The 21,432-nt window shown below is 36.6% G+C and overlaps 1 protein-coding gene across 1 annotated transcript in view; it reads left to right on the top strand.

The window, feature by feature from the left end:
- NYAP2 (neuronal tyrosine-phosphorylated phosphoinositide-3-kinase adaptor 2) overlaps positions 1-21,432 on the top strand; it is a 206,372-nt gene that overhangs the window by 140,092 nt on the left and 44,848 nt on the right. Inside the window, exon 4 of the mRNA XM_028150870.2 lies at positions 20,959-21,165. Within this exon, the coding sequence (XP_028006671.2) occupies positions 20,959-21,165 (207 nt within the window). The remainder of the gene's footprint in view (positions 1-20,958; positions 21,166-21,432) is intronic.

Raw genomic sequence — 21,432 nt, 5'->3', positions numbered from 1 at the left:
TCTCTTCATGCCTCATTTTTCTCACCTTTCAAATGAAAATATTCGATGCTAAAACTGTGAGTCTCTTCTGGCTGTTTTGGATGCATCTGGAAGCTTCTGGATGGCCTGTAGACCCCCAAATAAATGACCCCCGACCTGCCTCTCAGGCTTTCTAACTGATGTTCTCTTTTGTTGAAAGAAATTCTCAGTAACTCCATAAAACAAAATATAATCCTTGGATCCCTGCTGCATCTATCCATTGTTTTATAGAGTTTTTAATGCTATTGTCTACAAATAATCTCTCCTTCAAATTCTGGGAGGACTTTGTACTTCTGTAAGGGTATGTGTCTTAAAAACTTTTTTTTTCTTATTCACCATTAAGACAAATGGCCAGGGAGGACAAAAGCATACCTATTTATTATTTTATTTCATGTAACATATGGCCCAATATAAGATTTCTTAAAGTTGATATATGATAAGTATTTATTGAACTTGTTGATTTAATAGGCATAGTGACTTAGAGGGCTATTGAACTTGAGGAAATAAAAGCCTATGAGATATGTTTGACAATTAAATTAAATTAAATTAAAAAAAAATATCAGATTCTATGACTCAGAAAATTCTACACTGAAATCAATATAGTTATTCAGCCAAAAGGAACTATGCTGAATGCTAAATTCATTGCTTGTGTTCTGAAGTGTTCTGTTTAAAAGAATGCCCATTCCATCCTAGGCAGACTTATTAGGAGAAATATATAAAGAATATAGTCATAAGGCATTTAAATGTAGACCATTTTGCAGGTGTCAGATTGTCATCAGTTTCTGTATAAGTGATTTAATGAAAATGGATCATTTCTCAATGTTTGAAGATAAAAAGACACATTTTAAAAAGAAAATAATAGAGCCCAGCTGGCATGGTTCAGTGGTTGAGCATCGAGCTAGGAAACAGGAGATCATGTTTTGATTCTCAGTCAGGGCACAAGCCAGGGTTGCAGGCTCAGTCCCCAGTAGGGGGTGTGCAGGAGGCAGCCAATCAATGATTCTCTCTCATCACTGATGTTTCTCTCTCTCCCTCTCCCTTCTTCTCTGAAATCAATAAAAATATATTTTAAAAAAAGAAAATAATAGAAACCAACATTTTAAAGAAGGAATTGCAATCTGAGTGACATTATTTGTCACAGAACTCAATTAGCAAAGAGAGTGAAAAACACTCAACTAAGTCATTTAGCCTCTTGGTGGAAAGGAGCTGTGTAAACCCAGGGAGCTATTATGTGACTGGTGATCTTAAATGCATGTGTTCCGGGGTAAAAATGGGTTTGAGTTATAACATATTTGAAAATACTTTTTTTTTTACTCTAGAAATATTCTTTTTTCAGAACTCAATAAATGGGTAGCAATTCCAGATTTAATGAAGTATCTGAAGTGGTGCATGGTGTTTCTCGGTTGAAGCAAACTCATTATTGTTGTTAGCTGATGGGAGCTAGGTTAATTAAGTGTTTCACTCCTGGTAGACTAACCAATCAACTGGAGAATCTGGGCCATTGCTATTTCCAAATGAAAGGAGTAAAAATACTAAGGAGAATCTAAGAGGGGAGGAGAGAGTGTTAGTAACATGGATTTTGAAATAGCATATCTTGTCTAGCTAGGTATACCCAGAACTGCTGAACTTAAAGGAAAATAAATAAATAAATCCAGAAGTCTATAATATTTTCGGACAATTGATGATAGATGGAAAACTTCCCCCTACATTTTCTTCTGGTCAACTTTCAGTTACATTAAATAAAATAGCATTTTTCTTTTTTTTATATCAATTCCCTTGTTATAGATGTGAAATGATATGATTAAGTGAAGAAAGAAAAAAGAAAATAGGTAGAAAGAATCAGCAAGTAGAGAATGGGGCATCCATGTGTTTTCCAGCCCTATATCCAACCATAATGCTATGGATGGTGATTTTAATGTGATTTTTGTTCTTAAGACACAAATAAAAAACCTAGATTCCCAAGAAATAGAAGGCTGGGAAAAGACTGAGATGTCAGCAGCTTCTAACAAAATGATCAGCGCCGAAGTGAAGGATTGCTCTCTTTAAGTCATCACATTCTGAATATCAAAGTTGCCTTTATATTTACAATCTAGTTTCATTCTTCTATTGATTAGTTATTAACCCCTTATTAAGGATTAATGACAAGAGAGATTTGTCAAAGGGATGAGCTTTTGTCAATTTGGTCTAAGAGAAATTTCAAACCTAAAAAATTAAAACAGATTGCCTCACAGCAGTCCTTCTTTGGTTGATTGACGATCTCACTTTAAGTCTGCAGAATGCATTTTGGCTTCTAAACCAAGTTATATACATTATCATTAAACATAAACTATAATAAAATTTCCCATGATGTTTCAGCAAAAGCAGATTCTACACCCAGCCATGATTTTTCTCTTCCCTTTTATGGCTAAACCACTGAAGTGAATATTCTGGACTTGCTGCCTTCATTTCTTGTCTCTCACTCCATTCTTAATTTCCTACAACCCAGCTTACTCTTCTGATCATTTCAAAGTCACCCAGGGCTTCCTAATTGGTCTCTGGCCCTGGACTCTTCCCACTCTTGGTTCTCTTAAATGTCACAGAACGTCTGACATTGTTGGTTACTCTATCTGAGGACATTTCTCTTGATTTTGTGCAATATGGCATCTTCGTTAGTAATCCTTTGGGGGCTCTGTCTTTTCTGCTTGCTTTTTGAAGAGCAGTGGTATACTCTTCTAGCAACACCACTGATGCGGGGCTGTGATAGTGTTTAAATGTTTGCCTCCCCAACTAAATTATCAGCACACAATATTGAGTCTTTTTATTACAGCAATGTACACATTTTCTGGCACAAAGTCCACTTAATATGTGTTCCTTGAATGATCAAGGACTGTTTGACTAAAATGGATAAGTGTGTATCTAACCTCCACAATTAAATGGCAAGTTTTGGGGAGCCAAAGACTATATATATTTTAAGTGTCCATCATCTCCTATGATTGTGTTTTGCATAATTTATACATGTGGATTTATTGTTTTAGCCAAAGCTAACATTTTTTAATAGCAAAGTTTAATAGAACTACCACAATTTCCAAATATCAAAAATAATCTAAGTTGTGGACAGGATACCAAAATCAACACTAGTTAGATGTTTCAGAATCAACTGATCCAAGGAATATCAATGGAGAACCTGGGTTTAGATAATTTTCATATAAAATAGTCAGAGGGGAAATCAGGCTTGTTACTGTTTGGAGAAACCAGATAGCACTTAGCAAGTAAAATGAAAGGAAGTATTCATAATCTAATCTAAATATTTTATAAAATAATTAAAGTAAGGTCCATGAAAAATAGCATGGCATAGATTTTCACTCCATGATTCTGGAACCAATATTAAGATATTATATTGGATATTGAAACACTATCAGCTAGATTGTGCATGGTATTGTGTATGGCCCTTCTGCTGTTTAATTTCCAGAAGATGATAAGGAGAATAAAAATGTATCAGCATTTCTATTCATTTGATTTAAAAACTTCCTTTGCTTGACCAGCTTAACAAATAATATCATTGTAATGGATGGAAGATTGGGGAGTCACTGGAGATATACAATATGGAAAAAGACTTGGGAGTCAAATGTCCTTGGGTCCAAAGATGCATTTGCCTCCAAACAGCTTTTAAGCCAAGACAAACTCTCCAAGTCTCACTTGTTTTATTTCTATACTTGACTCAAAGGATTTTTGGAAAAAAAATTAGAGAAAAATTGTATATAGAAAAAAAAACTTGCAAAATGTAAATTACAATTCTAAGGGGTGATTTACTTTTAGATATCTCTGGAAAGAATAAATAGCTTATTTAAAATGAAGTAAGATCAGATATGAATTTTAATTTTCAGATTCCATGCTTTCTGCGCAACTCTCTTCAGTTAGGCTTGGGTAAAGGATCTGACATCTTAAGTGGATCATCCAATATGTGGTGTGAGGAGCATGAAGCACTGGTGAGAATGTAAGCATTCTCCATTCCCACAGGAGGCAGACTGTTTTAATGTTGCTGGGTGATACCCAAGCCTCGAAGGAGGAAGGACATCACACCTGATGGAGCACAGTTGCCCTTTCCCTGTAAAGAATAGCTCTGAGAACAGAGAGGCCACCTTCCTTGTACAAAAGGGTGGGCAACATGATAATATGATGATTTATCAGCAAAAGAAAAAAATTCTACTGTATATAACTTGGTTGGCGATGTGATTTTCAAATGTAATGAATATTTTTATTTTTTTACTACAAGAGATTTATTTTTAAATAAAGGCTTTGCTTCTGTAAATGTATAGGTATTAACCAATGAATAAGATGGAAACCAGGACGACCCAAAGTGCCTACTATAAAAAAAAATATTTAGTATGTAGACGGAGAGTGGTTAAAAGGGTGATGTGTAAAGTGTTGCTTCTAAGCAGATTCCAACTGAATCTCCTTTCCTTCTAAAGTGGTTAGTCATCAGGAGAAAAAATATTAAAGTTAGCATTTGAAAAATTCAACATCAGAAAACAACAAGACTGAAATGTTATATAAAAACATGTGTGCAACCAGAGATATAGAAAGCATGCTAACCCTCTAAATACAGATTAGCTAGGCTAAGTAAGCAAGGCATGACGTGAGCGTCCATAATATTTCTCATAAATGAAAGGCTACAGGCACAGAAATAGCTGTTGAAATACTTCATTGTCAATTTTCTCATTTGTTATTAACTTCCATGGCTTTCCTAGTAAAGTCTTTACCCAGATGCTAATCAAGCAGAGGTTTGCCTTGCACATCAATTTTTAATACTCACCCCTCATAGTTAAGTGAAACCTGCAGCACGAGGCTTCTCCTGTTAAAAGCAGCCTGACCTACTTCCCTGTGAAATCAATGGGAGACTTACAAAGGCTCACAAGCAGCTGGCATTTAAGGTTGGCTCCTAATCTATGTTGGTGCAAAATGTGTGTTTCCCTGGGCCTCCGCATTCTCTCTTTATGAATTTTAAAAGTTCTAAGAATAGAGAAGACCTTGAAGGCTATGGAGCCTGATGAGGGAACTCATACCTGAATGTTGTGCCCCTGGGGTTTGTGAGCTCATGTGTCAGCTGCATTTGTAGTGGCTTCCAATTAACAGACACCCCTAGGTCTGGGGCTGAGGAAGGAAAAGAAAGGCCTAAAAGGCACCCACTTGCATTCAAATACAACCTACAAAGAAGCAAAACGGAATCCATCAGAATAAGGTTTTCAGACACCTGTGTTTCAAGGCTTTTGAAAGTAAGAACTTATAGTATTTGGCAAACCTTTCTAAAGACTTGTATGTCCGGTACCTGAATTGTAGGGCATGAAATAGGAACACAAAACCAGTGAGACAGAGGAGTCCTCAGGGCTGGGAAGAGCATGCAGGGTCCCCATCTGGTGAGGGGTTCCTATTAAAGAGCAAGCAAGTTCCCTGCAGGTGGTCACGTGCAGCCACACAGGGGGTCCATGTGTACCTGATGGAAGAGGAGGGTCAGCCTTATGTTAAATTCTAGGATACTATGCTAGAGTGGGTGAGCCTGTAAAATTAACAGAAGTCCTATTCAGTGTACATATGTCTTGGTTAAGTTTATTTCCAGTCATTTAATCCTTTTTAATGTTATGAATACATAAGTATTTTAACAATGTATATGCATGCATTCAGTCTTTTAGTCATTCAATGAATGTTGATAAAATACCTATGAAATAATGCCAGGTACTATCCCAGATGCCAGAATCTTTATTTTGAAATGTCAGTCAAGAATTCAAATGAAGATGGGAGGTACACTTATTAATAGAGAGAGCACTGTCTGAGGGCAGACTTGGCAGTGAGCAATATTATTACAAAGATATAAGTAGTAAAGAAGACTAGTAGATTTAGAACTGAGCATTTTAGCAAGATGTTCTGTTTTTCTTACTCCCTTGCCTCTATACCTTGCCATTCTGGCCCTGCTAAACTGTGTCACAACACTGTCTTACATTCTGAAGTTTACAATGCCTGGGCATCCAGAATTTACTCCAGTGGCCTGGGTTTTGGAGACCCTTAGAAGATATTGCTTTTTTGTTTGAGGCATAATCATAGCTTCATCTTCAAAATCTTGCATTACATACAGTACTGCTCTCTCTTCATCCTTCACCTATTTTTTTTCTGCTTTTCTTCCTATTCTTTAACCCATGAGCCTAATGCAAAACAATGGATTTTGTAATTCTCTGTGGCCTTATTCATCACTCAGATTGATTTTGCCACAAAGTCTGCTACCAGATAAGTTATGAAACAAGATATCACAGTAATAAAAAGTCTCAGTAATGTCAGAAATAAGAAATAACATCTAATTCAGGCCCTGGTTTAGTTTTCCTTTAACTTGTAAAAAAAAAAGAAAGGAAGAAAAATAAACACCTTTATTCCTAAGCCACTTTGTAATTATACAGTTCATACATGCATTTTGTATGTGTATGTATATAAAAGACCATGAAGAAAAAAAGAATGACAGGAGTTGAAATAAGGGGACATGTGACATGCGCCTAATTTAAAGGAAGCTGAAAACAAAACAAAACATGATAACAAAAGGAGGGAGGGAGAAAGAGAAGGAGGGAGATATGGAGAAGTGAATTATATTGCCACATAAAATTTCTAAGAGAAGAACTCTTGTATCTTACCTTCCTTGGCTGAAAAAAGAAAAGAAAAAGAAAAAGAAAAGAAAAGGAAAAGAAAAGAAAAGAAAAGAAAAGAAAAGAAAAGAAAAGAAAAGAAAAGAAAAAAGAAAAGAATAGGTGAAGGATAAGATCATTGACTCCCTACTTTCTTTTCTAAGACCATGAATTTCATAGTAGGATGTCAATAAATATTTGCTAGACCTTAGAAATAGTCCTGTTTAACTCATTCATATTTGCAAAGTGAATTCCAAAGAGCTTCAATCATTTGAGCAAAAAGTAATGTTATGTAATAGCACAATCTGAAGCAAGTTCTAGTTCTCCTAAGTCCCCTCTAAATATCAACATTTAAATATATTTTTATTGATTTTACCTATAGCTTTACTTGACCTTCTTGACTAACCGTTTAAAATACCACTTGGGGGAGAAAAATACAATATTGTTCATTGGAGACTTTACCTTAACAACTCTTATTTTTTTCCTTCAAATTTATGCGTTTATTTTCCAAAAGAATGCTATAAAAATTTTCAGATTGGCCAACAATGAGTCCCAAACATCTTTTATTTCTCTAACCATATTTCTCTAGAGAATTGGAGAATTAAAATCATCAAGAAATATAGTACTGTATACATTCAGTTCTGTAGCCATCAGTATATTTTCCCAGAAGTCTTACTATTCCTGCTTTGCTTTTCTTATAAAGCCATAATAGCTATGACTTCTTTCACCAGCCCCCAAATACAGCTATTAGTAACTGTAATTATAGCATCTAAGTTTTGCATTTACTTTGATTGAAATGAAATATTCTTATTACCCTTCATGATGAAGGAATTATTTTTCTTAGCATTCAGTATTTGCTTGAGAAACATTTATGAATGTATTTTCAGAATTACATCTTTTAGGAAGAATGGAAATTATATTTTCCTTCCTGTGCATTAATATTTTTAGTGCCTGAATGTCTCTGTTACTTTTAAAGAAGATTAAAACATTTTTTCCATCTGCCTGTTAAAATGATTTGAGTTTTAATTAAAGTTGATTGCACCTGTGCATATATTCAACTACCCACACACCTCCCACCTACTAGTTGAAAAGCTTGTCATTCCTTCAAAAATTAAAAGAAGGAACTATGACCTTTAAAAATCCTCATAGGCATAGAAAACTGACAACACCAAGAAGTATGATTTTTTAAATCTTAGATCAATGACTTTTTATCTTCTAATTGTTATTAAAAAATTGTTATATTTCTTAAATGGTTAGTTTCCTTGTCATTTTTAAGGCAGCCTAGCTGAGGAAGCCAAGTAAAAGAATCAAAACTCAACAACAAATTTTCACCCACCCACTCACTGGTTACTGTGTGTGTTCCTTAGCTTTGGCAGTTTAATCTTTTCTTATTTATGAAGGTCATCTTAAAATTTGATGTAGTAAAACATTTTTCTTCAACAATAAAATTTTTTTCAAGGAATTCTAATAAATAAAAAGATAGGTTTTTTTATTTAACTCTTTTCCTTTCTCTTAAGTAAGAAAGGATAATTAAAATGCTTTCAGCTAAAATAGGAAAAACCATGGAAATAAAGCCAGTCTACAAAAAGAATAATGAGTAGTATATTAAATGCTATTAAAAATGTTTCATTAAGAATAGAAAAGTGGATCTGAACCCTATCTTTATTTTCAAAACTTGTGGGAGCCTTTTGAAACCACCAGTGTACTAGTGAAGGCCTCACCTTCAGTTCAGTAATATTATGGCCCTGACGTGGGTACTGTTTGAAGACACCCCAATTGTTTTTGTTTTTGTTTTTGTTTGTTTTTTTTAAATGTATTTTATTGATTTTTTTACAGAGAGGAAGGGAGAGGGATAGAGAGTTAGAAACATCGATAAGGAGAAACATCAATCAGCTGCCTTTTGCACACCCCCCCCCCCCCCCCACTGGGGATGTGCCTGCAACCAAGGTACATGCCCTTGACCAGAATCGAACCTGGGACCCTTCAGTCCGCAAGCCGACGCTCTATCCACTGAGCAAAACCCGTCAGGGCAACACCCCAATTGTTTTTAATAAGCATTTAGGATTGAGAAACTCTAGTATGAAACATATTCTGCTATTTATCAGTAAAATCTTAAACTTGAGGATCCTTGAGCCCAGATGCTTCATTTAAACATAAACAAATGAAAGCTCAGAAGGGGAAAGCGATTTGCCCAAGGCCTCATTGCTAATTAGGGGCTAAGGCTGCACTGCTACCCAGGGTCTCACTACCCCTAAGACAGCTCTGTTTACACTGTACATGCTGTGGCTGGGACTTCCCAGATCACAGCACTCAGAAGTATGAAACCTCAGCACTTGGTTGCTAAATTGCTGGTATGAATCCATGCACTGCATTATTAGCACAGTTTTATGTCCTCAAACAGCATCTAAGCCATTTCTATAAAAATGTGGCAATATGCCATGCAACAGGAACTTCAATTTTGATCCCAAATGCCTAATAGTAATTTCCTATGCACATTAACTCAGTCTTGAGGATATGTAAAAATGTCCTACATTACAAAGTCTTCTCAATTTATAAAATGGCTAGTAACAGAATATTGCTTTGAACTTTCTAGTCATTCTCTTTCTCTCCTATTGTTCAAAGGGTTATTCTGGCATCACCCCTTAAAAAATAGATAAAAACAGAAATGTTGTAGAGGCATTGATAGAATTCCACTTTTTTCCCTCAGAAAAGAGAAAGCTAATTTTAATTTTTTGCATCTGATAATTGGTTACTTTCTCCCAGTGGCCTTAGTAAGCAGTGATTCTGCTCATAAAGCCAAATTCCCTTGAATATCTCACAAAAGGGCAACTCAAATTATAGTCATGGTTTCTTTATTCTCCTTATACCATTGTTATTCCTCCTTGAACTTGGCATCTTTTCTTCTGTATTTTGGCTGTGTGATTGTTCATGCTGTTGACTGCCTAAGGATAGTTTGTATGTAAAACCACCCCTCTTCTGTCCTATGATATCAATAATTAGTTTGAAAATCTCATTGAAACAGGCTAAGGTTGTAGTTTTAGCAATATCAGGCTTCTGTGTTTGGACATTTTGACCAAATATCATTTCTATAATATATTTAGGTGCGCATGAATCCCATTTTACTTTCAACTGAGGAAACTAAGTATTTGATTTTAAAATTTGGCCCCTTCTTGGTTTTTTGTTGTTGTTTGTTTTGTTTTGTTTTTGTTTGTTTTTATTTTTTTTATATACAGACTTTCAAATCCAGAAGGTATCTTAGAGATGTGGTGGTCTATTAGTAAATCTCTTATTAGAGAGATGAGTACAAAGAAGCACAGAAAGTAAGAAAACATACCTAAGATCACCCAGATGATGGCAGAACCATTACCAGGGTCAAGTTTTCCCAACAATTAAATCCAGAGGTCTTTGTGCTATGCTGCTCTCAATTCAGCATTACTATGACTGGGGCTGTAGGGAGGAGGGAAAATATAAAAATCACATATGTTTGAGTCGCTATGGCCTCCTTTCTTTAAGAAGATTCTTTTTTAGATGGTTGGCTTTATGTTAATTTGCTACCTTGTGTCCTACTTAAGAATGGGACTCCATTGTCAGATCTTCTATAACTGTTGGCATATGATTTTGAAGTTTGTCAAAAGATGAGGATATCTTAAAACATCCTAAGTCAAAATGTGTGCCTGGCCCAGGTTATAAAGGTTTTATAACCTTAAAACTCTGTGTGTCAAGTATTTTAGAATTCTATTTGTCCCCCCTCAGAGATTTTTATCAGCAGCTTCTCTATCAAATATGTGAAGAATTTGATGTAGAGAGAATAGATAAGCTTTAGTAATATCAGGTCCTAAATACGAAAGAAAACTGAAAGGCAGCCATTGACATTATAGGAACCGAGGAGAGCTGTGGGCATAAATATTTAATGTGGTAAATTATGGGGACACATTTGCATTTTTATGCACTATTTTGAAGTAAAAAGGATTGTTGAACAATAAGGACATTTTCCATAATTATATTCTATTTATTAACATGCAGAGAATTTACTATGAGTTCAGGGTAGTTATTTAATGAATTCTCAATATAACCTTGTTTAATATTTCTCTACATCTTGATATCGGGTTAAGACCAGACAATGAGGCTGGTTAATAATTTAAAAATAATAATTATCTCATCATTGAACAGAGGATAGATTTTGAATGTCAGAAAGTTATCTTCATCTGGTAAATAGTCTCAAGTTCATCTGTATTGGATACAAACATTAGAAATTATTTATAAAAGATACGCCTCAAACTATTTTGTATTTCCGAATCTTTGTGTCTATGTCGGCACACCCTTTTGAAAAGGATGTTTAAGAAGCTGATGACATTATAATATGGAGATGGTGTGATCTGGACTTCTGAGGATTTCAAGATGGTGCTAATAATGAGCTTTTGACTTGGGATAACTCCTCACACATCTTCCTCCTGTTCCTTTTTACACATTTTCTCCTGGGAGAATCTTCCTTTAATACTGATGACCTCACCATGCCTGCTCCTCAGAAACAAATACAAACTCTGTAGCCTGTCACTTAAAACCTTCCTTAATTTTGTCTCTCTTTTTTAATGTAAATTCTGGTCCAATTCTTTCCTAATATAAAGCCTTCCTTCCAGACAAGCTAAATTTATTATGGAGCCTGAACCATTGTTCCTCCCCACCCCTCTTTTGAAGGTATTTATTCTGAAATTTACAGTGGAAGTATAAATTTGAATAGACATAACAATGTTATTGATCTATTTTCCTTCTGTCCGAACTTTGTATTGTAGAGGTATTAAATTTTAGCGTTAGGAGGATGCTTAGAAATAATTTATTTCAAATTTATAATTTTATCTAAGAAAACTAAAGCTCAGGAAGAGATGTTTTATTGAACTGATCTAACCAGGAACCCCAAATCACCTCAACCCCATCCCAGAATGGTCTGCTGTTTTTATATTTCTGGCAAGTATTTTATTTTGAATTTTCCCCCCAAATAGATCTAATTTATATCTAAATTATTTTATTTTAAAGAAATTATCAATATGTTCTTTGTGAAAAAGTTTTAGTCTTTTTTTAAAAATATTTCTTGGGATTTTCTTCTTTGCTACTATTTTAGAAGAAAAACTATTTGGAAAAAAAATTAGATGTCATTGTCTTCATTCAAATGAATAGTAAAGTATATAAGCTGTTTGAATGACCACTTCAGAGGCTCATCCACTTCCACATTAAGCACATAGTTGTTGAAGCCATAGGATTTAATATACTTATTAAATAATCAGTAAAGATGTATCATCAGTTTTGTAAAGTATTTGTATTACAACTAGAGTTAAGAGAGAATCATTGCTTGCTGAATTCTTATACTCTTTTTGGCAATTTAACTAATCTCTCTGCTCTTTATTTTTCTGTCCGTATGCCAATAAAAATATTGTCCTCATTAGAAACTCAAGGATTTCATATTTAGATTATTTTACAGGAGAAAAAAAAGAGAAATAATATGTGTAAAAATCTGAGGGTCCAATTACTATACCAAACAACTCCAATTCAGTGGCTTAATATACTACTAAAGGCCCGGTGCACGGATTCGTGCACTGGTGGGATCTCTGGGCCTGGCCTGTGGGGATCAGTGGATCTCCATGCCACCGCAGCCCAGCCTTACCCGCCAGCTCATCGGGCTCCAGCCCACTGTCTGCATTGATTCCACACAGCATGAAGTAGTGTGGGAAGCTGCAGGTGGCCAGGGAGGAGCCTGAGCCCGGGCTGGGCTTGTGCCACTCCCACTCATCCCAGCCCTGCTGCACCTGCTGCAAGCTCACGCCCAGCCAGTCCTGATCAGGAGAGGCTTGTGCCACCGCCAGCAGTGAGTCCTGCATCTGGTGCCCGTCGGTCAGCTGAGTGGCACTCCCGCTGTGGGAGTACACTGACCACCAGGGGGCAGCTCCTGTGTTGAGCGTCTGCATCCTGGTGGTCAGTGTGCATCATAGTGATCTGTTGACCAGTCATTCGGTTGTTCAGTCATTTGGTCGCTTAGGCTTTTATATATATAGATGACTTACCTCTATTTCATGCCATAAGCCATGACCTATGTTATTGTCATATGACAATCAACTAGGAATCTCAGTGGAGGATGGGCAATTCTCCCCACAGTTATTGGGAAGTTTCTACCTGGTGACTCTTCCAGCACCTGGAACCTCAAAAAATCCCAGCAAGCAGAAGAAGGATGCAGGTGTTCTACATCCTTTTCACCCACATTCTCATAGCCAGACCTCAGTTGTATGACTGCCTTTAATTGCCATGAATGCTGGGAAGTATAGTTTAACAAGGTGCCCAGAGAGGACAAACAGATTTGGTCAGCCTCTGTCTAGTCTCTGTCCACGGTCCTCTTGGTTTCTGCATTATAAGAAAAAATTAAAATGTAAATCACATTCTCTGAGCAAATTGTTTCTTTGCAATGAAGTACTAGAATTTCTTCAAAAGCATGTTATTAAAACAGGTCAACACTGGAGCTATGCCTGATGACTTCAGTGAAGGTTGTTTAAGTAAAGATCATTTGGCAGTATCTCTACAATCTTTACACACCTTGATGAAAAGGGGGGAATAATTAAAATATCTGGACATTTAATAGAGAGTTTTTAAAGACCAAACATGATCTTTGGAATTCTAATTATTATTCCATGACTATGAATAAGTGTTATTTCTTACAACCGCAAAAAAGAACTGTTGAATATAAGTAGGAAGTTCCACTTACTTATGGTGAGAGGTACATGCTATGCTTGGCCAGGAAATCTGTATCTTTATCAGAGCTTTACTAATTGCCATTTGTGTGACCTTGAGCAAGTTGTGTAAAGAATCTGAACTTTTTTATACCTGTAAAATTATTAGAATTCTTTGCATATTCTGTTATACTTCAATGTGCATCATCTATTTTGTTATTAAATATTGTGCCTCATCTAATTATTAAAACCAGGGTTTTACCCTATGTGCCTTCTGAACATAAACATGGACTTTCTTTCCAATTTTATTTAAAATCATGAACTCTCCAGATGCCTGAGCTATTATTCTTTCTCTATTTATATATAAAAAAGGCATCCCTTAGATGTTGGAATTGACATAACTGACCCAATGACAGAGTTCACATGAGAGAGAAGCAATGATTAAAAAAAAAATAACTAAAAATTGACCCTGCTCCCTGGTGCCCTTTCACTGTGGAGACATGAAGACTTTACCCTATTTTCCCTGGAGACTCAGAAGATGGAATAATAGACGTACGGGAGAGGACTCCAGTGTTCACCTGGACTTGTAGGTTGTCTGGCTCCAGACAGTATAGTTTGAAAAGACACCATGACGTGCAATTAGTGTCTAGGCCAGGGTGACCAGGAAAGTGAGAGTTCTACATCTGTATTCTGAAGAAGACTTGGCTAAGGAGAAACAGTCTCCCTCACTGTGGATTCTAAAGGGCGTTTACTTAAAAATAGGAAGACTAGTTCTGAGTTGCTGCAGAAACAGGACTACCATACCAACAACCAGCAAATGGTGGTTCCTGGAGGGAGGCTGACTGGAGCTCTGTATAAGAGCTTTCTAGCAATTAAAGATGTTCATAGTTGGCCAAGCTTTCCCACGAGGTGGGAGATCCGCTCTCCCAAAGGCAGGACACCATCTCAGCAAAGACTTATACACACACCTTGCTTTTCACATTGCTATTGTGGGCTTCCTAGGTCCCTTTCAGCTCTAAAATGTGATGACTGAATCTAATACCCATCTGATAATGCAATTTAGTTCAGTGCCTCCTTCAGCACTTCAAATGTATTGTCTTTTCTGCCTAATTAATCCGCCTTGATCACCTTTCATTATTTTCATTGTTTAGCAGTTGGAATAGGACTTTTATCCTGCTGATTATGCCAATAAGAGGGGACAATTCAGGAGCATTCATTGTTTCCACAGGAAGTTCAAATACTCATCAGCAACATGAGCTTTGGTATCTGTATTGCCAGGCACAATTAGAGTCCATATTTTGTAACCAAGGGATTCCTATTATGAGAGTGTGAAATTTCAAATACAATAGCAGTCGCAAACCACAGATATAAAAGCCTCTTGTCTAAATTATCTGAATCATCTAGATGTTATAGAAACAATGAAATGATACGACAAATTAATCCTTTTAAACATTTACTGCAAGAAAATGAAAAAAAAATAGGATCTTATGTTCCTCTATGAAAATGGTGTTACTGGTCATATTTCCAAATAATACTTATTTTCTTCAGGGAATATTTTGTTTTCTGCTCTATCATTAGCAAGTTAATTAGAAACATTGTGGGTTAACAAAGGAAATAACGTTGGTTATAGTAATGAATTCATGTTTGTCAGTGAGGGTTATTGATTCATGTCATGGCTCATGTGTTGTGATATTGGAGAGGTGGGAAGAGAGACTGTGAGTAAGAGTCAAAAGTATGGTTAGATCCAGGAGTGAAAGATAATGAGCTAACTTTAACTTTTCTGAATCAGGCATGCATGAGTTCATTCACCCTGTCTGTTCTCACTGTGGACTCTATTAGATATTGAGTCTTTAGTCTTAAGAAGCTTACAGTCACATGGCAAAAACAGACATATAAATCAGCTATCACATGACTTTCCATCCAAAAAAAGAAGAACTTTGGGAAAAGGATAATGCTGCCAGTTTTAACACATTGGAGTTTCCCAGAGAGCCCTAAGTAAAGGTCCATTAATACTATATTATTTTCTTTGTCTCTAGAGCTTGGGAGGGATCTTTAGGTTGTGGAGATTTTTAAGAATCCTCACTACGATTTCATTGTTGAGAGAGTGAATGTTGATGAGGAAGAGTGGATTAAAGATTTTGGCAAAGCTCAGCATCAGATGTGGATCAGAACTGATGATGAAAGCTATCAGACCAGGGAGCCAAGTAGTTATAGTGGCCAAGGGTCCAGGGAGGAAAAAGAGAGTGAGAGGAATGAGTTAGAAGATGGAGAGACAAATGTAGACCCAGAGACAGACAGCAAAAAGAGGCAGAAAATGGGAAAAATTTGAGAAGGAACTTCAGAGTTAGCAGCATGAGGTATGATAGATGAGAATCCTGGGGAGAATATTTCAGTCATGAAAAGATTGTTCCTGGTCTCTTATTTTTATTTATGGTTTTGAAACTTAAACACTGTGAGAAGTTTAAGACAATAAAGTGCAGAACACACAAGCTTATTGACAAATGTAATACAATAAATGCATGCATTTTTCACAGCAAGATTTCAATTCAAGATCCGTCTTCAATGTGAGAATCAGATTTTAGATGAATAGTCAACATTCAGTCATTCATTGATGAGCAGAGAAAGAGCTCAATCTATGTAGTTGGCCCTGTGCTACACACTGGGGCTGTAACTGTGAAAATAACTTAGATTTCACACAAAACTCTACCACAGTACCTAAGATTGATCTTGTCCAGGAAGGTTTATGTTACTAAAACAATTTTTTTCTAACAGGCTTTAAGAAAACATTGAAATAGATGGACCTGGATAAATATGTCCTTATTCCTCTGAATAGATGTCTTTGAGCTGTCAATATGTTTTATTGTATATATTTCTTAGACTAATTGTCCACTTTCCATTTGTCTCTTTTCAACAGTTATTTTGAAGAATTTTTTATTTTAATTGGAAAATGCCTAATGTAGGAAGCAGTACCTGAATATATAGGAAACTAGATTCAATCTCAAATAAAGTGCTCAATAAATACATTAATGACATTCTTACAGATTTTTCAGTTCTCCCTCTATTTAGGAGGCAGATGTTAAGGTATAAGTCTGAGTAGCATGATTTCTTCGACCCTTTTATTCTAAATATGCAACCAAAATTCAACCTCTGGGACTTAAAAACAAAGAAGGAAGACAAGAAGAAAAATAGAAAGACTCCATTTTGTTTTCATAGCTGTGTTGGCATTTTATTTAGTTTGAGACCTAAGTGCACCTCCCTGGTATGCATATGCCAGTAATTTGAATGAAAACAAAGAAACTGATGTTGATGGAGGTGTCTTGACACACATCCTCAGCCTTTTGTATATAAAATGTTGTCCTAGCCCTAGCTGGTTTGGCTCAGTGGATAGAGCATAGGCCTGCAGACTGAAGGGTCCTGACTGCAGTCAAGGGCACGTACCTTGGTTGTCATTCCCCAGCCCACATGGATGTTTCTCTCTGTTTCTCCCTCTCCTTTCCGCTCTCTAAAATTCAATGGAAAAATATCCTAGGGTGAGGACTAATATACACAAAAAAATTGTTCTAATCTGTATATACAATATTGGACCTGATCTTTGGGTATTTTTACAGTTTGATTAGTTTTAAGTCCAGTGATAGAAGACTCTTTGGTGTGTGTGTGTATATGTGTGTGTGTGTGTGTGTGTGTGTGTGTGTGTGTGTATTTGTGTTTGTGTGTGTGTGTAAAATGAGAAATATTTATTAATGATAGTGGAAACAAATATAGAAGTCAGTAAAAAATTGAGCATCCCAATGGTTTGTTTAGAATCTGAAAGAGAAGGTGAGGTGAAACATTAGGCTTTGAGACAGTGACATTTGGAAGCCAGAGTACATTTTTCTTTGAAATTGTGAATAAACAGCTTGGAAATAATCTAAGATGTTCTTTTATGATACTTGTTTTATTTCAGTTGACTTAGGGCACTGAAAAGCAAGTTCTGGCTAAATTGTTTTGCTGTAATTGTTATGCTGGAATGCATTACTTTAAAAATATTTTGACTTATATTTGATTTTAGTGTAACTGGGATGTAGGCTTATACACAGGCATATTTAAAGACCAGACTTTTTCTGAGGTTGTTGCTATGAGATGACCCTCCTGGTTTAAGTTTTAGCTCATAGAATGATACTCACGGCATGTGCTTACATAGCTGTATAGCATCTTGGAGTTGGAAAAGACTATAACAATGTGGAAGTAAACAAAGACCAAAAAATGAGCATAGGTAAAGGCTATTTATTCAGAGCTTGTGACACCAAGGCAGTCAGCCACCATCACTGACACTTGGCAGGCACTCAAAGGCAGGGAAAGGAGTGAGAAATCTTTATAGTGGGAAAGAGAGAGAGAGCTTCAGATATGTCCCAGTTGGAGACTGTTGGCCTGGGGAAGCTGTAGGCAGGCTAACTGAAAGCAGGGCATCCTATGTAGTTAATTTTGGGTATATATTTGACTTTCTCTGGTTAGCTCTACATTGGAAACTGGGTCCAAAATCCTGGCTGTTTTGGGCCAATTGCTACACAGTATGGCATGGCTTCCTGACTTGGTTGCTAGAGAGAGTAGCCTGACTTGTAGATAGCAGGTTGGCTTCCTGCACTGCTACTCTAGATAATAGCTCAGAGCTCTATTTTTATATGTTACTGGCAGTTTTCCATGTGTATATTCAGTCTCTCAGTGATCATCTAGTCTAAATGTAGAAAGATTTAAAAAATTCATAAAGACAAATGGCTATAATTTATTTAAGTTCAATATTGCTTTTAACATGTATGGCACTTTATTTTCAAAATATCATTAGATCCTTCTAATTAAAGTGGGGAAGTTAGGCAGAGCTGGTATTATCTCCGTCCTATATAATAAAAGCCTAATATGCAAATTGACCGAACGGCAGAACGACTGGCAGAATGATGGGTCACTATGATGTGCACTGACAACCAGGGGGCAGATGCTCAATGCAGGAGCTGCCTCCAGCCCGCAGGTTCCAGGCCAGCCAAGGCAACTTTCCCTCTGGTCACCCCACAGATCGGCCCTGATCACCAGCCAGGCCTAGGGACCCTACCCATGCACAAATTTTGTGCACTGGGCCTCTAGTTTTTAGATAAGAAATATGAGACTCCAAGAGGATAAACTGAGTGTTCAGTGACATGGTTCACCAACCCAAGACCATGGCCAGGGCTGCAAAGCCAGGCACCTTGGTTCCTTACCCAGAGCTGCTTACGGCTCTGCCATACAGACTCAGATAATGGGGAAATAGAGCGACATTTCTATCCCATGGCTGAAAATTCATGGGCATTTGAACCTACACACAAAGAAACAAAATGCAGATTCTCTGAATAATTTCTATGAATTTTTTTCACTTCAGTCTTTCTCAGAGATCCCTTATTGGAATGAAACTTTCAATATAGTAAATTTTACAACTTGTGACTGTTAGATAATCAGATTTTTAAAACTGCAACAAGCTCTGTGCCACTTTAATACACTTATAACACTCACTTGATTCTCTTGTTACATTAGGAATGTTGTATTTCCTACACACATCGGAAAGATGCTGGAGTTAAGAAACCTATTAAATTAATTAATTCATTAAATACCTGTGGACCAATATGCTAGGGGTGCTGGAGGCACAAAATGAAAAAACAACAACAAAAAACACACAGAAAAACAAAAATCAGACCCTGCTTTTAAATAACTCAAGACCTTTTGATAAGAGCAAATACATAGAAAAATGATACCCCAGCACAGGGTGGCATATGGGTGGGGAAGACTTCAGACTGTACTTAAATTGAGTAACTAGGTCTGTGGAGAGTTAACTGAACATAGAAAGGATATAAGGGTATTTTTTTAAAAAAAGCATTGTTTTTGCTAGAGTTGGGATGAAGACATTACAACCTACTTAGTGTTGTTGGTGTTTTTTTTGTTATTATTGTTTAAAATATATTTTATTAATTTTTTACAGAGAGGAAGGGAGAAGGATAGTTAGAAACATTGATGAGAGAGAAACATCAATGAGCTGCCTCCTGCACACCTCCTACTGGGGATGTCCTAGCAACCAAGGTACATGCCCTTGACCGGAATTGAACCTGGGACCTTGCAGTCTACAGGCCGACACTCTAGCCACTGAGCCAAACTGGTTAGGGCAAGTGTTGTTTTTTGAATGCACTGTTTGTGGGAAAGTGACAAACTTAGAGAGGAAGGAAAGAGAGAGATGGTGGAGAATCTTTTGGGTCATACAAAAGAGTTTCAACATAATTCTGTGGATGACAAGAATCTTCTGGAAGGATTTTAGTCAGGGGTACATTATGAGTAGATTTGCATTTTTGGGTTGTTTTTGTTTTCAAACACTTCTCTATGTCTTTTATAAGATGCTATTCCATAAAATAACATTTTTATTTTAATAGCAAGGGAACAGCATTCATAAAACCATCTTTATTACATGTATTTTTAAATACTTCTGTACATGCATTACAGAATGACTATCACAACCATTCTCTGAAATAACACTTGATAATATTTTCATTTTAAACAGATCACATTGGCAATTTGGAGCTTATATTTTAAGGAGTCGAAACAATAGTTCAAGGGTGATGATTCCAGCTTGAACCATAGAAATTGAAATAAACATGATACAAAGTGGAACAGAAAGGAGAGCATGATATTCAGAAATAAAATGTGTAGAATCAGTTGAATGATGGATTTGGGAAATAGCAGTTAAAGAAAAGGAGAGCGAGCTTCAAGCTGGATGGTTGGCTGGACAGCAGGACCTAATAGTTTAGTAAAAAATGGTGCCAGTAAGTGTATGAAATGTTGAACTTGTGTTTTCCATGGGGACTTATCCAACAGGAAGTTTTTAGTCTAAAGCTCCAGAGAATGGCCCAGGCTTGTGATAAAATATTTAGAAATCACTAACAACCAGACAATTGCTAGTTAAATCCTGGAGGATAAAAATAACAAAAATATAGAATGAGGGAAACAGTGGTAAGCTAGTACCATGTGGACAACCATCATATAAGGGATGCATAGTGGAAGACAAGTTATGGATGACACAGAAATGGTGTGAGACATAGAACACAACACAGGAAGATGGGCCCTCAAGAAGCTAAGAGAATTGAAGATGTAAATAAGAGAGTATCAAGGAGTTTTCAAATGGCTTTAAAGTGTCTTCTAAATTTGCCTACTCAAAGGTCAAGGTGATATTAGCAAGTGCAGTTTTAGTAGAGTGGCTGTAATGAATTATGTCATGGTGAACAGTGGAGTAAAAAAAGATGAGACAATAAAGACAGTGAGTATAAAGAGCACTTTAAGATTTTTTTTCTTGAAAATGAGCTCAGGGAAGAGTTACTAAAGAAGTCTCAAGATTCACTGAGCTTCTCTTCCCAAGAGAAAGCTCTTTGCCAGCGATACTAACCTGAACTCCTCCCCGTTATATTGAAATGTTGTTATCTCTAATACACATATAGGTTTCTAAAAATATATTGAAAGCATTCAGAAAATTGTTCTTCAACTTTTTAAGGAAACCTGGGAAGCATTTGACTCTTGTTTAACTGCATGCAATTCTGGTTAATACACAGAATCAACAGAGGAGCTCAAAGTGCGAAGCCACAGCACAGAGCCACTGCCAAAGTCGGACAGCAAAGAGAAAGGACACCATGGGGCATCTTCCAGAGAGCCTGTCAAAGCTCAGGAATGGGATGGAACACCAGGGCCACCTGTGGTCACCAGTAGACTGGGAAGATGCTCTGTGAGCCCCACCTTGTTAGCAGGAAACCACAGCTCAGGTAAGAAAGATAATCTCCCAGATAGATGGTAACTCCTCATGTCTCTGGAAACTGCTTTTATGCAATTATCACTTGGAGAACCATATCCACAGATATCTCTTTCTACTCGTAGAGACAGCACGAATAACCCTTCATATAACAGAAGGTAATAATATGTTGGACCACTCCAGGGACCATCATTCACATGGACAATAGAGTAGTGAATGGTGTTTCTTGGAGCCATGTGATGTGGCAGCCTTGATAACTCGAAACATCTCATACTAAATT

This window comes from Eptesicus fuscus, chromosome 11 (assembly GCF_027574615.1).
Source record: "Eptesicus fuscus isolate TK198812 chromosome 11, DD_ASM_mEF_20220401, whole genome shotgun sequence".
In the NCBI taxonomy this organism is placed as follows: domain Eukaryota; kingdom Metazoa; phylum Chordata; class Mammalia; order Chiroptera; family Vespertilionidae; genus Eptesicus; species Eptesicus fuscus.
Note: the sequence above shows the minus strand (reverse complement) of the source record. Positions and strands in the feature narration are given on the sequence as shown.